The sequence below is a fragment of the Cavia porcellus genome, unplaced genomic scaffold (assembly GCF_034190915.1).
Source record: "Cavia porcellus strain 051 isolate PalLab524CR breed Dunkin Hartley unplaced genomic scaffold, mCavPor4.1 scaffold_9, whole genome shotgun sequence".
Lineage (NCBI taxonomy): Eukaryota > Metazoa > Chordata > Mammalia > Rodentia > Caviidae > Cavia > Cavia porcellus.
The window spans coordinates 79,168,471-79,185,539 of NW_026947492.1; the positions used below are offsets into that span (position 1 = coordinate 79,168,471).

General features: G+C 53.7%; 1 protein-coding gene across 3 annotated transcripts in view; it reads left to right on the plus strand.

The window, feature by feature from the left end:
* Lgr4 (leucine rich repeat containing G protein-coupled receptor 4) overlaps nucleotides 1–15,717 on the plus strand; it is a 31,510-nt gene extending 15,793 nt beyond the window's left edge. For 2 of the 3 annotated variants that reach the window (XM_063256761.1, XM_063256764.1), the window contains exons 4-18: nucleotides 391–462; nucleotides 2,810–3,025; nucleotides 3,531–3,602; nucleotides 4,943–5,011; nucleotides 5,441–5,512; nucleotides 5,606–5,677; nucleotides 6,157–6,225; nucleotides 6,444–6,515; nucleotides 7,391–7,456; nucleotides 8,112–8,183; nucleotides 9,693–9,764; nucleotides 10,008–10,133; nucleotides 10,918–11,033; nucleotides 11,178–11,261; nucleotides 12,364–15,717. In XM_063256761.1, the coding sequence (XP_063112831.1) occupies nucleotides 391–462; nucleotides 2,810–3,025; nucleotides 3,531–3,602; nucleotides 4,943–5,011; nucleotides 5,441–5,512; nucleotides 5,606–5,677; nucleotides 6,157–6,225; nucleotides 6,444–6,515; nucleotides 7,391–7,456; nucleotides 8,112–8,183; nucleotides 9,693–9,764; nucleotides 10,008–10,133; nucleotides 10,918–11,033; nucleotides 11,178–11,261; nucleotides 12,364–13,691 (2,578 nt within the window). In that variant the 3' untranslated portion in view covers nucleotides 13,692–15,717. The remainder of the gene's footprint in view (nucleotides 1–390; nucleotides 463–2,809; nucleotides 3,026–3,530; nucleotides 3,603–4,942; nucleotides 5,012–5,440; nucleotides 5,513–5,605; nucleotides 5,678–6,156; nucleotides 6,226–6,443; nucleotides 6,516–7,390; nucleotides 7,457–8,111; nucleotides 8,184–9,692; nucleotides 9,765–10,007; nucleotides 10,134–10,917; nucleotides 11,034–11,177; nucleotides 11,262–12,363) is intronic. The other variant, XM_063256763.1, reaches the window with a different exon arrangement.
* The last annotated feature ends 1,352 nt before the right edge of the window (nucleotides 15,718–17,069 follow it).

Genomic DNA, 17,069 nt, shown 5'->3' on the forward strand with positions numbered 1-17,069 from the left:
AGCCGGGCATGGTGGCGCACACCTGTGATCCCAGCATTTGGGAGGCTAAGGCAGGAGGATCACTATAAGTTCAGAGCCAGGCAGGGCTACCTAGTGAGTTCAGGACCAGCCTAAAATACCTAGTGAGACCCTGTCAAAAAACAGCAAAGGAAAAAAAAAGCAAGGAAAACCCCAGAGAGCCTGGCTGGGGGTCGGGTTAGGAGCCCACAGGGCAGCGGCTGAAGTCTTCTTTGGGGCTGTGCGGCTTAGCACCTGGGTGTTTTCCACTGCTGCCCCACCGCTTGCCTTTGGAAATGTTCAGGGAAAATGAAAGGCTTTGTGTTCGCCTAAGGAGAGAGGGAAACCCAGCAGCTGCAGTCCAGGAATCACTGAGCACACGTTCCCTTGCAGCACCCTACAGAACAACCAGCTGCGGACCGTCCCCAGCCAGGCCATGCGGGGCCTGAGCGCGCTGCAGTCCCTGTGAGTAGGGGGGTGGGAGGGTTCGGGTCCCATCCTCCAAAGGGTTGTGTTTGAGTCCTGCCTGCCCCAGGGGCCAGGAGCTGCTGGGATCATTGTCCCTGGGCTGGGGAGAGAACCACCTCCTGGCTGTGCCTTGAGGACCCGTGCAAGGTGGCCCGTGCTCTCCTGGTCTGGCACACTGAGAACAAATGGCTTCCCACTGCTTCACATACACGAGGGTGTGCTGGGGTCACTCAGCACCTGGCCGTGGCCTTGGTCCTTGCCTGTCTGTCCATGGCTGCTTATCTGAGATGGGCTCTGCTGTGTGGCTCAGGCCAACCTTGGAGTCCTCTGTGCCTCCAGCTGACCTCACAGCAATCTGCCTGCCTCAGCCTCCTAAGTGCAGCTACATGACAGACGTGTGCTGTTCTTTTCTGAAGCAGGTTTGATCATGTGCAGCACACACAAGGTTTTAACTCTCAGCCTCTGTGCTGTGCAGTTGTCAGAAACCCTGACCATGGATGGCTCTTTGCTGCCTTTTTCTGATACAAAGCACGGATTCTCTGCATAACCCTCTGTGCGCAAGACTTAGGTTTCAGGGTGGGGAGAGTGGGAGCCGTGACCACCGGGATTTTAAACAGCTCGCCCAGCAGCCTACACCCAGGAAGGGCAGCTGTGGCCTGCAAACCAGACGGACCTGTTTCGCAGCTCCCATTAGCTGCAGATCTGAGAAATTCCAGCCGTTAAATAGGAAGCCGGTGTGAAAATTAAAATGTGTTCGAGTAAAGCACGAACTGTAAAAGTTAAACTTTAAATTGCAGCTGTAAACAGGGAGTAGCCAGGGTGCCTGCGGGGAATTTCTGGTCCAGCTGGAAGTTTAGGGTAGAAGCTGGGAGGGGGAGGGCCTGTAATCCCTTCCTGAGGAGGCTGAGGTGGGGCAGTGACTAGTTCAAGCCCAGCCTGGGTAATTTATCGACACAACCCTGGCCTCAAAGCTGAAATATTTTTATAAAGGACGAGGGGCAGCTCAGAGGGCAAGTTGATTACACAGTGCTTATTGTGTATTGATAGCATAGAGGGTTTTTGGTTCGCTTTTGATTGTTTTGGGACAGTCTTTTTTTTTTTTTGGTACTGGGTATGGAGCTCTGTGTGGCCAGGTGGCACTTATGCCACTCAGCTAAACCTCAGCCCCCTGAGCCAGGATGTTAGGGAATGCAGACCTAGAACTTGCTCCGGAGCCCAGGCTGGCCTTGAACCTGTGGTGATCTTCCTGCCTCAGCCTCCTGAGTGCTGGGATGACGGGCTTGTGCTACCATGCCCAGCAGGACAGAAGAGACTTGCAACAGTAATTAGCAGCAGAGTGTTAATTGTGTTGTTACAATGTTATTTATGGTAAGAAATTAAAAATAATATGTGTCTCAGATGTAAGCTAGGCTTTTGAAGACAGGAAATGGAAGCGGCTTCTCGAGACTGAAACAGGAATGCAGTCAGCACTGTATCATGCTCGGTATTGTATGGCTGCATTGAAACATAGTAGTCCTTTCCTGGGCATGGAGTGCGTGCCTCTGGTCCCGGCACTCAGGAGGCTGAGGCAGGAGGCTCACTGCACATTCGTGGCCCGTCTGGGCTGCATGTGGAGACCTTATCGCAAGCAGGCAGCAGAAGCCCGGAGGCGGCCTGAGCCATCTCCTACAGGGTGGGCAGGCATGGGGCTGGCCTGGCCCAGCCTGGGTGTGACTCAGGTGTCTTGGGGCCTCGCTGAGGGCTGGGTCACTGCACCTGCTGGGTGTGACTGCCCAGCACACCAGGAAGGGCAGGGGTCATGGAGTTCCCGCCTGCCACCATCCTGCTCCCTGTGGGCCGCACCCACCTACCTGGCCACAGATTCATAGCCTCAGGGACCCCGGGTTCTGATTGAGTGAGGCTGCCCCTTCTATCAGGGGGGATGGCATCGAATTCACATGAGTGTGCCCACAGCATGCAGAGGACACAGGCACAGCTGACCCTCTTCACCTAATTTCATCTTACTGGGTTTTATTTTCTGAGCCGGACTCCCTGTGAAGTCCATGTCACCTGAAGCGGGCAACGTCCTCTTGCCTCAGCCTCTGCAGTGCGGGGATGACAGGCCAGCCCCTGCGTGCCCAGCGAGACTCTGGTCCTTTAAAACAAGTCCTTCAGGATCCTTGGCACTGTTCCTTGGTCCTCAGTTTCCCTGTAACATCCCTATCCCTGCTACTGTGGCCCAGGCTGGCCTCACACTCTGATGACCCTCCTGCCTCAGCCTCCTGAGGCTCCTGAGCTGTGGCCGGTCCTCAGCTCCTTTGCATTCGGAGCCCCATACTGAGTTTGGCCCCACTCCGCTCTGCAGGCGCCTGGATGCCAACCATATCACCTCTGTGCCCGAGGACAGTTTTGAGGGCCTCCTGCAGCTGCGGCACCTGTGGCTGGATGACAACAGGCTGACGGAGGTGCCCGTGCGGCCACTCAGCAACCTGCCCACACTGCAGGCGCTCACACTTGCCCTCAACAACATCTCTAGCATCCCCGACTTCGCCTTCACCAACCTGTCCAGCCTGGTCGTGCTGTAAGCAACCCCCCACCCACCTATGGGTACCTGGTACACAGGTCTGCAGATGGGGTCTCCTTAGTAGCTGGGTTCAGACTCACTGCAGTCCTCCTGCCTCAGCCTACCGAGTGTGGGATCCCAGGTGAGCTCCACTGAGCCTGGTTCTCTTCAGAGTTTTGTGTCATATAAACTCTCAGAGCTAAGGGCCAGGATTGAGCTTAGCAGCACAGGGCCTGCCTGGCAAGTGCAAAGTGGTGAGTTCAATACCAGGTACTAATCAATAAATGAATGAATAAAAAAATACAAAGCCAATCGGAGAAGTTGTTTGGAGCTGAGTGTGCAGGAAGTGATCTTAGCCAGGTGTGGTGGTGTGCACATGTCATCCCAACACTCAGGAGGCTGAGGCAGGAGGAGTGTAGCAAGTTTCTAGCCAGCCTAGACCGTGTCTCAAAAAAAAAACACACAGAAGGACCTCGGCACTGAAGGCAGTGATGGCAGTACCGTGGGGCTTCTCTTCCCACAGGCATCTTCATAACAATAAGATCCGGAAGCTGAGTCAGCACTGCTTCGATGGCCTGGATAACTTAGAGACCTTGTGAGTACTTCATCATCTCCTGGGCAGTCTTGGTGTTGCAGGGCGGGAGCTGCTGCCCCCAGCTTGTGGTGTCAGGTCACCAGGTACACGTGCAGGCCTGAAGTGACCAGAAGCTGCTCCTGTGTGTCCTTCCTCCCCTAGTGCGCCCCCAAAGCTGCTCAACCACAGAGATCTTACTGTTGTTCAGACACTGGCTTTGTTAAATGGGTGGCTGTTCTGTAGCCTCCCTGAGGAATTCTGGGGGGTCCTGTTGTGTCATCGTTGTTGAGACAGGGTCTCTCTCTAGTTCAGGCCAGCCTTGACCTCACAAGGCAGCACAGGTTGCAGGATCTCGCAGTGATCTTCCTGCCTCAGCCTCCTGAGCTCTGGGCTGATGGTACACGTGGGCCATCCTGCAGGGCCTGTGGTTGTCTTGTTGTTGGAATGTGCTCAGGGGCTGTGTGCTGCTGACAGGTGGCCCTGCCACACTCTGTGGTCTCTGAGGAGGCTTGGGGACCCCTGGCCACAGGGTGTCTTGGGGGTAGGCAGCCTTCTTTGTGATGCTCAGTGTGTGCTGGGGGTGCAGGGAGTGGCTGGGAATGTGGGTTTGGTGCAGTGGGAGGTTTGGTTCTGGTTTCCTGGGACTTTTGGGGCCTGCAGCTCTCAGTGACTCCCAGCCGCACAGGACAGGACCCACAGCCCCTGTGACACCTGCGAGGGGTACCATACAGGCCTCAGGGTCAGCGGCGTCACACCACAGTGGCCGCCGTGGCCCAGAGCTGCACAGCAGGCCTCGCCTCCTCACCAACCTCCCCGGTCCACGATGCTTTTAGGCCACCGTGCAGTCACATCCTGTCCCGCCATTTCTGTGGGGAGAAAATTCAGTTTGTTGTTAGTCGTTTTGAGACAGGATCTCACTATACAGTTTAGCCCGGCCTTGAGTTTACTTGGTGTTTTGTTTTTAATTTTTTTTTCCTGAGACAGGGTCTCGCCACATAACCCAGGTTGGCCTTGAGCTTTCAGCCACCCTCCCGAGAAACTCCATTTAGTAGGTTGTGTGATCTTCTGGTGATACGTTATCTTGAGCATTCTTTGCCCCCCGTAAATGTGTATAGTAAGCACTTTAAATTTTGTTTAATTTTGTTTAATTCAGTACTGAAAGAAAGGGGTAATTTTGGTAGGTTGTTTTTTGTACCAGGAGGGAAACTCAGGACCCTGTGCTTGCCAGGCAGGGGCTATGCCCCTGAGCCATATCCCCGTGGCCAATGGATGTCCAACAAAAGACGTGACCTCCGCTCACGTGTCTGTACCTAAGTGCCACGTGTGTCCTCACCTTTCCTGTCTTCTGGTTTGTTTCCCAGGGACTTGAATTACAATAACCTGGAAGAGTTCCCCGAGGCCATCAAGGCGCTTCCCAGCCTGAAGGAGCTGTGAGTGGCACTCTGCCCCTTCCGCCTTCCCAGCCCCTACCCCTCACCACTTCTGTGCATTTGTGTGCGGGAGAGGAGGCGGGGATCTTGAGCACGGGCTTATGTTTGGGACAGCCTCCCTCTCAGGCTGCGGACACAGTCAGTGTTTCTAGGTGGAAACTGTGGGGTGCACTGGCACCACGCTTCTCATTCCAACCCCATGAGGCGAGGGTCGCCAGGAGTCGGGTCACTCTGGGCTGGGGGAAAGGCACAGGGTGCAGGGGAGACTTGTCACGGCTGACTGCCAGCTGTGTGACATGCACGGGCTGAGGGCTGAGGCTCGGGCCCTCGCGGAATCCAGCTCAGTGCTGCCAGGGACCTGCAGCTGGGGCCTGCAGCTGCCAGGTGATCAGCCAGGTCGCAGCCTTTCCTCCTTTGCTGTCTCCGCAGGGGCTTCCACAGCAACTCCATCTCTGTCATCCCAGATGGAGCTTTCAGCGGCAACCCCCTGCTGAGGACCATGTGAGCCCCGGGCTCTGGAGGGGTGGGGCGGGGCCTCGGAGGGGCGGGGCCAGGGACCTGTACAAGCTGACTTTTTTGAAAATATTTTTACAGACATTTATATGACAACCCTTTATCTTTCGTGGGGAACTCAGCGTTTCACAATCTATCCGATCTCCATTCCCTGTAAGTGTGAAGCAGGTTCAAAAAGATGCTCAAATATGTGTACATTTCTTTTAGTGAAAACTAGAATTTACTATTTGAGGTTCAGGAAACAAATCTCTTATACCCCCTCCCCCGAGCCAGGATAGGGTTTAAAGGACGGGAAATGGGTGGTTTGTACTCAAGGAGCACTTGGCCCAGTTATCCCACCTTCTTGTGCTGCCAGGAACAGGAGAGCTTTAGTTTTAGTGCCACTGGTGCTAACTTTGTTTAGAAGATAAAATGACAGCTAGTGCAGTGAAGCATGCCTGTGACCCCAGCTCTTGGGGAGGCTGAGGCAGGAGGATCACTGCAGTTCCAAGCCAGCCTGAGACTCTGTCTGAGACTCTGTCTGAGACTCAGCCTGAGACTCTGTCTCAAAAACAAAGGAGAAACAAACAGCAAAAGGAAAAAGGATGAAAATAGGATCTATAGCCAGGGACTCCATCTGTCCAATTCCTCAGAGTCATCCGAGGTGCGAGCATGGTGCAGAATTTCCCCAACCTGACGGGTACCATCCGCCTGGAAAGCCTGTGAGTGTGACCGGGACCTGATGACACTGGGGGGACGCCCCTCTCTGAGGACGTCCTGCATGGAGCCACAGGGCTGGGTTGGGTTGTCAGGCAAGGCGGCCACAGAGGTCGGCGAAGGTACCAGGGGCCAGGCCAAGCGCTCAGGCAGTGCTGGGCATCCCGAGGGTGGGAGAGCGGGCAGCACCCATGGGCATCCTCAGCCAGTGCCATCCCTGCAGGACCCTGACAGGCACGAGGATCAGCAGTGTCCCCCAGCACCTGTGCCTGGAGCAGCGCGCACTGAGGACCCTGTGAGTTGCCAGCTGTCCGGGGCTGGGTTTTCTGGGTCTGCGGGGTCCCCAGCCTTACTTTTCAAGCAAGAACAAAGCCAAGCCTGGTTGCTTCTGCTCTTTCTCAGCCCCATCCTCTGACCGGTTCCCCGACAGGGCTGTGTCCCCGGACTCCTCCCTCTTCCTCTTCCGTGACCTGAGCAGAGCCTCCGGCTGCCTTGGAGGCTCTCTTTGCTTAGCTTTCCTTGTCGTTTTTGTTTTGAGACAGGATCTCACTATTTAACCCACACTGGCGTGGAACAACTCCTGCCTCAGCCTCCCAAGTGCTGGGATGTCCAGTGTAGCAATGTTCTTGACCCAGGAATGGCCTAAGAAAGGGACATTGGTGTTTTAAAACCTTAAGTGCCTGCCTTGCAAGCAGGTAGTCGGGAGTTCGATCCCTGGTACCGATAAAAACGAAAAAAAACCTTTAAGCCAGCCTAGGTGTCTGGTGTAAATAATGGTTGAAAAGTGTCACTAAGACAGTTAAGTGAGTCAGTGGTTAATAAGTATCCCTTGAAGGAGATAAGTAACAGGATGAGTGACTGATTAACAGAGCAGTAATTAAACGGTGCAGTGGCCTCCAGCCTGGGGGGGGGGGGACCATGTTTTTGAGGATAAACTGAAGTGAAACCCAGTTTTAATTACTGTTCTCATATTTAACATAAATGTTTTCAAAGACGCAAGTCAAACCCACAAAGTGGCACACACCCCGTTCCGGCACTCAGGAGGCCCAGGCAGAACGGTCTGGAGTGTGAGGCCAGCCTGAGCTGACTGGCGAGAGACCCTATCTCAAGAAGAACCAAAAGCAATTTCTGATAATGTGACATTAACACATGAACCCTCAATGCTTCCAGGGACTTGTCTTACAACAGCATCAGGGACCTTCCCAGCTTTGATGGCTGCCATGCCCTGGAGGAGATGTAAGTTGGGCTTCACTGAGCAGTTCCTGTCTAGGATGGGTGCTTCTTGGGTCAGGACATATGGCCTTGCTAAGCACAGGGCTTCCAGGGGCAGAAAGCTGGCCTCTGGCTCTGCCCACTGAGCCCTCTGCTGACAGCCATCCAGGGTGGGGAGCCGTGCAAAGAACATCGGTCCTGGCTGTAGAGGGGACCAGGGAGAATACTGCCTCCCCTCCCCGCCCCACCCGCCACAGGACAGCCTTGCTAGGAGTCACATGGGAGGTGACCGGCGCCGTGTGAACCCACACACACATCTTTTATTTTTATTTCTCTGACATAGGGTCTTATTGTGCAGTTCAGGTTGGACTTGAACTCACTGTGTAGCCCAGCCTGGCCTCAAGCTCAAGGCAGTCCTCCCACCTCAGCTTCCCAGTGCTGGGGTGACAGGGGTGCCACCAGCGCCTGTGCTCCTTGCCCTGCTCTTGATGTCTCGGGCCCTGTCTCTCTGTGTCCCCTCCCCCTCCCACACCAGGGAGTCCGCACACAGAGCCTTTGAGGACCTCCAGGCCTCTCCTTAACTGCTGCTTCCCGCGGTGGGGTCTTAGATGGACAGAAAGCTTGGGGACACAGAGTGCGGCTCATCCTCTCCCCCTCCCCGCCCTCTCTTCTTTCTTAGTTCACTGCAACGCAATCAGATCTACCAAATAGGAGAAGATACTTTCCGAGGCCTGGTGTCCCTGAGGCTCCTGTAAGTCACCCATGAGAGCAGAGTGTTCTTCCGAGTATGAATCGGGCCGTGTGACAACCTTCCTGTTAGTAGCTGTCCTTAGCAAGGTCTCCGTCACAGGACACCGCAGCGGGGCCTTCCCGCTCCAAGCTTCACAGAGCCTTCACCGTGCTCGGGTGACACTGCCAGTGCTGTTGCGTGGCATGGCTGCACTCTGAGGTTCCCAAGGTCTGGGGCGCAGGCAGGGCCATCCCTCCTGGGCAGCGTGGCTGGGCCTGTGCAGACCTCTATCTGAGCTTGGGTCTGTCCCAGGCAGCAGTGGGAGATGGGGGACTAGGAGACCCAGCACACGGAGGCCCAAGCTCCGACAACTCAGTGGAAGGGAGCACTGAAATCTCATGTGCGCACGGCGACAGAGGTGGGATCTGCTTTTCCAAGGGGTTCCCCGTGAGGAAACAAGCAGGCTGGCGTGTTGCTGTGTGGGCTCTGGGTGATCCCATCCTGGAGGGGAACAGGGCAGGGGATAGGGAGGAAACAGTCGACAGCAGGACACTGCGCTAGACCATGCTGGCTGTGAGCTTTCTGGGTCTTTCTTGGGTTTAGGGTCATAGTTAGGATGAAGGTAGCATTGGGGTTCGGGTTACAGTTTAGGGGTCAGGATTATGGTTAGGGGCTTGGACTACCATTTGGGGCTTACATAGGGGCTAGGGTTATGGTTTGGGGGCAAAGTTATGGTTAGTGCTTTGTGTTACAGTTTGGGGCTTAGGGTTACAGTTAGGGGTTTGGGTTATGGTTGTGGGGGTTAAGGTTAGCGATTATGGTTAATGTTTGGTTACAGTACAGGTTAGGGTTATGCTTTAGAGTTTCGGTTTAGGACTAGTGGTCTGGGTTAGGGTACCAGTGGGAAGCCCTGGCTTCTACCAGCATCCTCCCAGATCACTGATGACAATGAAGACCTCGGCTTTGATTTGCACCCCAACAGAGGCCCATCTGTGGGGTCTGGGTGAGCACCCTACCCCACTGCAGGCTCTGGGTCTGAGCCTGGCTGACAGCTTTCCACTTCCCGCCTGCCAGAAAGTGCTATCTGAGGCCTCCTGGAATTCACTTGTTTGCTTATTGACTGTTTGTCTTCCCTCAGGGCTGGCCCTATCGCTAACCTTTGAGAAGGCAAATAATAGGAAACCCATTTTTATTTGCAGCTTTTTCTAAAGCCGGGTCCCTCTTGCCTAGCTCACGGGACCAAAGGTTACTGCATATCATTTTTGTTTTTGAACTGGTACTAGAATGATAAGATGGAAAAAAGTCACACCTGTTCTGATGGACGCCAGCCCAGCATCGGTGCTCAGAGTGCAATCTAGGAGACAAGTAGTGGTCAGGGAAAGGCCCTCGCTAATCACAGCAGAAGGGCGGCCCACAGGGCTCTGGCAGCAAGGCCGCTGTGTCACTGCCTCAGCTTTACAGCGTAGCCTAAGTAATGAGCTGTGTTCAGCGTTTCTGTGGGAAGGTTAACGTGCTGCTCTTACATTGCAGGGATCTGAGCAGAAACCAGATCCATGAAATTCACAACAGTGCTTTTGCCAGGCTCGGGGCGATCACTAACCTGTAAGTGGACAGACCTCTGGGGAGCTCAGTAAACAGTGACCTCGGAGGGGTCAAAGTGTGTGTCTACTCTGCTGTTCCCCGGCATCAATGGGAAGGTGCCAGGCTTCTCGAATGGCAAGATGCACCTTGCATCTGTCGCCTCAGCCCTTCTGAACCCCACATAGGGAGTAACGCTTAGTTTACAGATGCTTTTCAGGCAGTCGCATTGTGAGAAGTTCACCCCAAGTCCCCTTGGCATTTCAGAGACCTCAGTTTCAACGCCCTGACCTCCTTTCCCACGGAGGGCCTGAGCGGGCTGAATCAGCTAAAACTGGTGGGCAACGTGGAAATGAAGGGGGCCTTGGCACCCAAAGACTTCGTGAATCTCAGGTGTGTCTCTGATTACCTGTCTTTTTGTTGCTGCTGTTAAAGTTAGGGTAGGCTCTCAAATTATAGCGTGTCCTGGGGTTTTTTGCTGTAGTGCCCTTTTCTGGGAGGCTGTAATTTAAGAATGCTTTCTGTCTCTGTCCTTGCAAATTTGGTAAAAAGCAGAACGTGAGCATTCCTCCATAGCTGTTGAGAACATGCACTGAAATCCTCCCTGCTGTCACAGAAATCATGTAACTGATCACAGAAATTTATCACATCGTGAACTTGTCATGAACTTGTCACTACCTAAGAGATGTCTGAAGCCACATAAATGTGAACCTGCAGAACACTAACACAGTGCGAAGCCGGTCATGGTGGCACACACGTGTAATCCAGCCGTACTACTTCAGAGGGACGTTGGAGACCTCACTAAATGTAGTAGAGAAAACCTGGCAAATACTGTTGAAGGGAAAGGAGATAAATGCACCACTGTGAACAAAGTCACTTCCTTCACGGCACAGTCACAGTGACCTAGGATACTGACTTCAAATGAAGCCACCAGTTCCCTCTAACACTGAGCATGGCAATTTTCTTGTAACTGCAGTGCTGCCAGGAAATTTTAAACAGGGCTGCATTGGAGTCCAAATGAGAACAGGAAGGGGAGACACACGGTGGACCTTTGAGATCGTCCCTGGCGCTTTCCAGAGCGCTTTCCCGGCTGGGAAACCGAGGCCTGGCTGGGGAGGAGACGGCTGCCGTGGGGAGCACGGGAGGTTTTACAGCGGGTTCTCTGACTTCTCCCCAGGTCTCTCTCCGTCCCGTATGCTTACCAGTGCTGCGCGTTCTGGGGCTGTGACTCCTACGCAAGCTTACACACGGAGGACAGCAGCCTGCAGGACCACGGTGCAGGCGAGGAGAAAGGTAGGCCTTCAGGTGGCGGGGTAGGCGCACCGCTCCGGGCAGGTGACCTGTGGGTCCCCAGGCCTTCCCGAGCTGGCATGCGCACTCCTTCCCGGGCTAAGGGGGCGGGAGGGAAGTGTGACTGCACCTGTACCCTCTGTTCAGCTGCTGCGAGCGTGGGGAACAGCACAGACAGCGCAGAGCACCAGGAGCATGGCCAGATCATCATCCACTGCACACCGCCCACAGGTATGCACTGTGCTGCTCCGTGCAGATGCGCGTGCACGCCCTCTGCCGCGCTGCCCTGTCCCGCACTGCCCAGTGGAGCCCTGGGTGGAGCCCAAGGAGCTGCTTTGCCTCCAAAAGTGTACTTGGGCCCCACAGCTGGGCCACATCCCGCAAAAATCACAGGGCCGGACTCCTAGAGGCCACATCTGTATTCACAGGCTTTCAGGGCCGGGGCAGGTGGGGGGGGGGGGGTCCTGTGATGGGAGAGAGGCTTTCTGAATGCTGCTTTTCCATTTTTGATTAGTTTCGTTTTTGATTTTTTGAGAGGGGTCTTTCTATGCAGTTCTGGCTTACTGAACTCACTATGTAGCCCGGATAGGCCCCAAACTGGGAGTCATCTGCCTACCTCAGCCTCCCCATTGCTGAGATTACAGGCATGCACCACCATGCCCAACTGGTCTTTTAACTCTTTAAGACTAATTTTTGCTACCAGCCTATAATGGCTTTGAATGCTTTTTGTTATTTTGTTGTTGTTTTTCATGCTTTCTTTCCTTTCCTTTCTGACTTACTACCTTGGACCTAGTCTTGGAAGTTACTGAGCTGGTTGGACTGTGATGCCCACGCCACCATCTGCCTGGTATTCTAGGCAAGACAGGTCACTAAGTAAAGGACTGTTGTGGCTAAACTATGCTAAGCTGCAAACCAGCTGCCCTTGTTAGTAGGTGCCACAGGAGGCGCTGAGCCTTAGTTTTATAACTCAGAGTCCCCAATGTCAGCCCGCCTGGCAGGGTACACCTGTGTCTGCAGCACTCAGGAAGCTGAGGCAGGAAGATCACTGTGAGTTTAAAGCCAATGTGTACTACATAACAAGATCTGTCTCAAAAATCAAAACTAAGAATCGTGCCAGGCAGTTCACTAGTCCGCTGCGGTGTGCACTCCCCAGGGCTGCGTGTGTACTATCTGAATGGGGAACTCAGCACCTCGGTAGTCCGCAGATGGGTAAGGGGTGGGCAGGAGGCTTTGGTGCCCTTCTGGTCGCGGTGCCACCTGGGGCGGGTGGGACCACTCTGGACCGAAGCAGTGTGGGCTCTCCCAAGCCATTCTGTTTCCATACACCTCGCAGGCGCCTTTAAGCCTTGCGAGTACCTGCTGGGCAGCTGGATGATCCGCCTCACCGTCTGGTTCATCTTCCTGGTGGCCCTGCTCGCCAACCTGCTGGTCATTGTCACCACCTTCGCGTGCGGCGTGGCGCCCTCGTCCTCCAAGCTGCTGGTGGGCCTGCTGGCCGTAGCCAACCTGCTCACTGGCGTCTACACCGGCATGCTCAGCCTGCTGGACGCCGTGTCCTGGGGCCGCTTCGCCGACTTCGGCGTCTGGTGGGAGACAGGCAGCGGCTGCCGCGCGGCCGGCTTCCTGGGTATCTTCTCCTCCGAGAGCGCCGTGCTGCTGCTGGCGCTGGCGGCCGTGGAGCGCAGCCTGGCGGCACGGGGCCCAGTGCGGAGCCGCAAGAGCCGGCGGCGGGCGCGGGCACGGGTGCGGGCAGCCGCAGGCCTGGCCTTCCTGGGTGCGGCGGCGGCGGGCTGCGTGCCCCTGGTGCGCAGCGGGCCCTTGCCGGCGTCGCCACTGTGTCTGCCGTTCCCCGCGGCCGAGGCGCCGGCGCTGGGGTTTGCTGCAGCGCTGGTGCTGCTGGGCGCGCTGGCCTTCCTGCTGGCTGCCGCTGCCTACACGCGCCTCTACTGCGCGCTGGGCAAGGCCGAGCTGGGGCGCGCGCGCACCGGCGCAGTACAGCACGTGGCCTGGCTCATCTTCGCCGACTGCCTGCTCTTCTGCCCGCTCGCCTTCTTCTCCTTCGCACCACTCGTCTCCGCTGTGCCTGTCAGCCCCGAGATCGCCAAGTCGGTCACACTCATCTTCTTCCCACTGCCTGCCTGCCTCAACCCGGTGCTCTACGTCTTCTTTAGCCCGCAGTTCCGGGAGGACTGGGCCCTGCTTCGGAGGCGCCTGGCCCGGGCCGCCGGAGGTGGGAGAGCCGTGGGGGGCATGGGGCCAGGCCTGCAGGGACCCCCGGCCGCGGGGAGCCTCTTGGGGGAGCGCACTCCGCTCCCGGCCTGCACCACCTGCTGCCCCCAGCGGGCGCTGCCAGCCGTGTGCGCCTGCGGCTGCTGCGAGGCACTGCTGCTGGCCCGGCCCCCGCCCCTGCCGGCCTGCAGACACCTGCTCCGCGCGCACAGCTGCCCGGCCCTGGCTGCCGGTGCCTGCCACAGGCCCGAGGGCTCCTGGTTCGAGTGCAGCGGCGCGCAGTCGGCACCCTCAGACTGCGCGGACGAGGAGGACTCGTTTGTCTCAGACAGCTCGGAGCAGGTGCAGGCCTGCGGGCGCGCCTGCTTCTACCAAAGCCGCGGCTTCCCGCTGGTGCGCTATGCCTACAATCTGCCCAGGGCCCGGGACTGAGCCGCCGGGGGCCCTACTCCTGAACCCGAAAAAGCCCACAATGGCTCCCGGGCCGGCCTCCCAGGGAGGAATGGGGCAGTTTCGTTCTCTGTGCAGATACCTCTGGAGAACTGGTGCCGGAGTTGTCAGCTGATGACAGACACAGCAACCATCAGCGGTGGGTATGCTGGAAACAAATGCGTCTTGCAAAGGACTCCGCATGTTAGGAACAGTGCGAAACAGTGGGCTTTCCTGGTCCCTAAGGAGCAAGTCTGCAGTATTTCAGAGTTAAGCACAAGATACAACAGCTGTTAAATATTTCTTAAAAGCTGCCATTGTTGGGAGGTGGTGGGTAAGACAGGGTCTTGCTGTGTAGTCCAGGCTGTGCTTGAACTCACACTGGAGCCCACACTGGCCTTGATCTCATACCGATCCCCCTGCCTCAGCCTCCCCAGTGCTGGGATAAGAGGCATGTGTTGCCATACCCAGCTTAAAAACTTTTAAAATAGGATTTTATGCAACTGGAGAAAAGTCTTGCTGATTCCATCTAAAGTTTCACCGTTACTCTCAGGATACCTGGCTGCAGGGCTGCTGTGAGCCCTGCTGAGAGCACAGGACACTGCCCCCAGCTAGGCGTTTGTGCCCTGCACAGAAGAGTTGCAGATCCCGCTCACGGGGTTGATCAGTGTAGACCTCAGCGCATTTCTAAAACATTAACAGCTGTTGAGGGTTTTTATTTTCATAGAACATTTGTTTTGGGCCCCTGTATTTCCTAATTCCCCTCCTAATTCCCCCTCCTGTCTGGCAGTCACTAAGAGGAAGCGGGAAGATGGGGGCCGTCTGGGTTCGCAGACTGTAGGTGAAGATCTGTACTGGCACCTGCGAGGCCTGGCGGCCTGTACCAGGCCCAGTCATAAACGCTTTCCGATCTTCTCCAGATGTCGGTACGACACCTCTTAAGAGTTCAAAGTGCCAGCGTAAATAATCTTGTATAATTGGAAGAAATGAGTAATTAAAACCCAAAGCATTTATTTCTTAGTGAGCCAGACTGACCTTAAGATTTCCCTTATATGCAGACTTCCACACATTTTCCCCATGCTTTGATTTCAGAGCAAACTACCTGATATTGGCTTATGCTAGACATGGTGGCTCACGCATGTAATCCCAGGCCTCAGGAGACTGAGGCAGGTAGATTCCTGTGAGTTGAAGGCCAGTCTGGGTTACAAAACAAACCCCTCCCTAAAATCCCCAATGCTCAGATACTAAGCTGTAGTTAAACAAGGCAGATACGTCATGGTGGGGGAAGAGGGAATAACATAGAGCCCAATGTCTTTAAAAATTAAACTTTATTTGATCCTTAATTACGGGCTTCGGATGTTACCATGTGGAGTCTGACATTCTGATTTTTCAGTGCATCTGTGAACAGTGCTAAGCCTCTGCCACACTGGTTCTCCTGCATGTCTTCAGACACAGAATCTGGATTGCAGTTCAGTAAGGAAACTGTACATATGTGCATAGAATGAATTGTTACGTTCTGTAAATTAGTTCTAGAACACAAGCTGGGAACCGTGGCCTCTTCCTTTCGTTTCACTAAAGCTACCTCCTGAAGTATAGTGGCTGCCAGTAGCAGGATGTTCAGCTGTGGTTCATCGACTTTTTGGTATTGTAAATAATCCTGATTGTATATTGTCAGTGTAATTAAAACAGAATCTTTGTATATCAAAATCATGTAGTTTGTATAAAATGTGGGGGAGGGGTTTATTTACAGTGTGATGTAATTTTGTAAGGATAGCTAGTTCCAAGTTTTAAAAGTTGCTATCTTGTTTGTATATTGACACATATGATCAATATTAAATCATACTTTGGTAAGAAAGTCGTAATGAAAAGTTGTTTTCCCCAACCTGCAGGTTACTAGAAACTTGATTTCTTTTCATTTAAAAAATAGAATAGCAGATCCATTAGATATGTGGTAACTTTTGCTACACATATGGTATCATATGCAATATTGTACTCAGTGTTTTGAATTATTAAAGTTTCTAGAAAGCAATCTATTTTGCCTAAATATGTAATGAGGTATGTTGACGAATTTACTTAATAATATGTGATCAAATTAAAATTGTAAAAAGTATTAGAAGAAATGTTGGAAATGACTATAAAAGACAGTATTTTGATGCTCATCTATAAATATTTAAGAACACTGCCGATGTTTTACAAGTTCTTACTCTAAGTCTAAACCTTGAGAAACATCTTGAAACTGAAGAGAATCCCATCAATGACATTTTTCTTTAAAACTCGATGGTTGGGGTCAGGGGTGCAGCTTGGCACCACAAGCACCTGCCTGGCAGACAGAAGGTCCTGAGTTCGATTCCCAGTACCCCTCCCCCCCAAAAAAACATATATTTAAAACCTGTGTAAGCCCAGAATGGTGGTGCCCAGCACTCCAGAGCCTGAGGCAGGTTTGTGGGCTCAACTACACAGAGAGACTTGTCTCAAAGACAATCAACCCCTTTCCCTTGCTTGATCTGCAAGGTCGTCACCTGCCCCTCGGTGTCCACAGTCCTGGAGTCCTAGGTTTATGAAGGAGAAAGCAAAGAGTTTGAGGAAGTGAAGAGAAACACTGTTCCTTCAAAGAAGACCTGGACCAGCACCCAATTCCTTGGAGTTCCACCCAGGTTTCATTACTATCTGAAATGTCAGCCACAGAACAGTCCCTGTCATGTCCCACCTGCGCTGACAGTGTTCACAGCGTGCAGCGAATCCCGACACACACACACACACACACACACACACACACACACACACACACCTGCTTCCTGCTCAGATTGTACAGGGATTGCCCATGTGAGTGCCCCCACATCCAAGGGACTCATTTTTCAGTGCTGTGTGGTCATGGCCACAGGACTACACATTCTTGTTTGAAAACTTCTGGAGAATGTGGTCCTTTGTCTCCTTCCCTCCACTTCCACTTTCTCTTCTTTTGTTTCTTTTTTTTTGTTTTGTTTTGTTTTGTTTTGTTTTTGGTACTGGGATCAAACTCATGAGCTCATACTTGCCAGGCAGGCACTTGTGCCCCTGAGCTAAATCCCCAGCCCTAGTATGCTACCACTTTTTCTTCTTGAGGAACTTGGGGTTAAACCCAATGCCTTTGCACTCAGCTGTATCCTCAGATCTTAAAAACTTTTTCTAAAACTTTACAGGGTCTGTGTGGCCCAGAGTTTTTCCAACTTGTGATCTTTGTGCCACAGCCTCTCAGACACGAATTTTAGGGTAAAGGTCACTTCCCAGCAGCCACAGAACTAGATCAAAATAGCTGTATCACAGAAGTTAAAGTGAGTGAGCAGTAATAGAATGTGTTACTAAGTCTATTCTGTAAAATTTAAGGGGAGACTCACTGGGCAT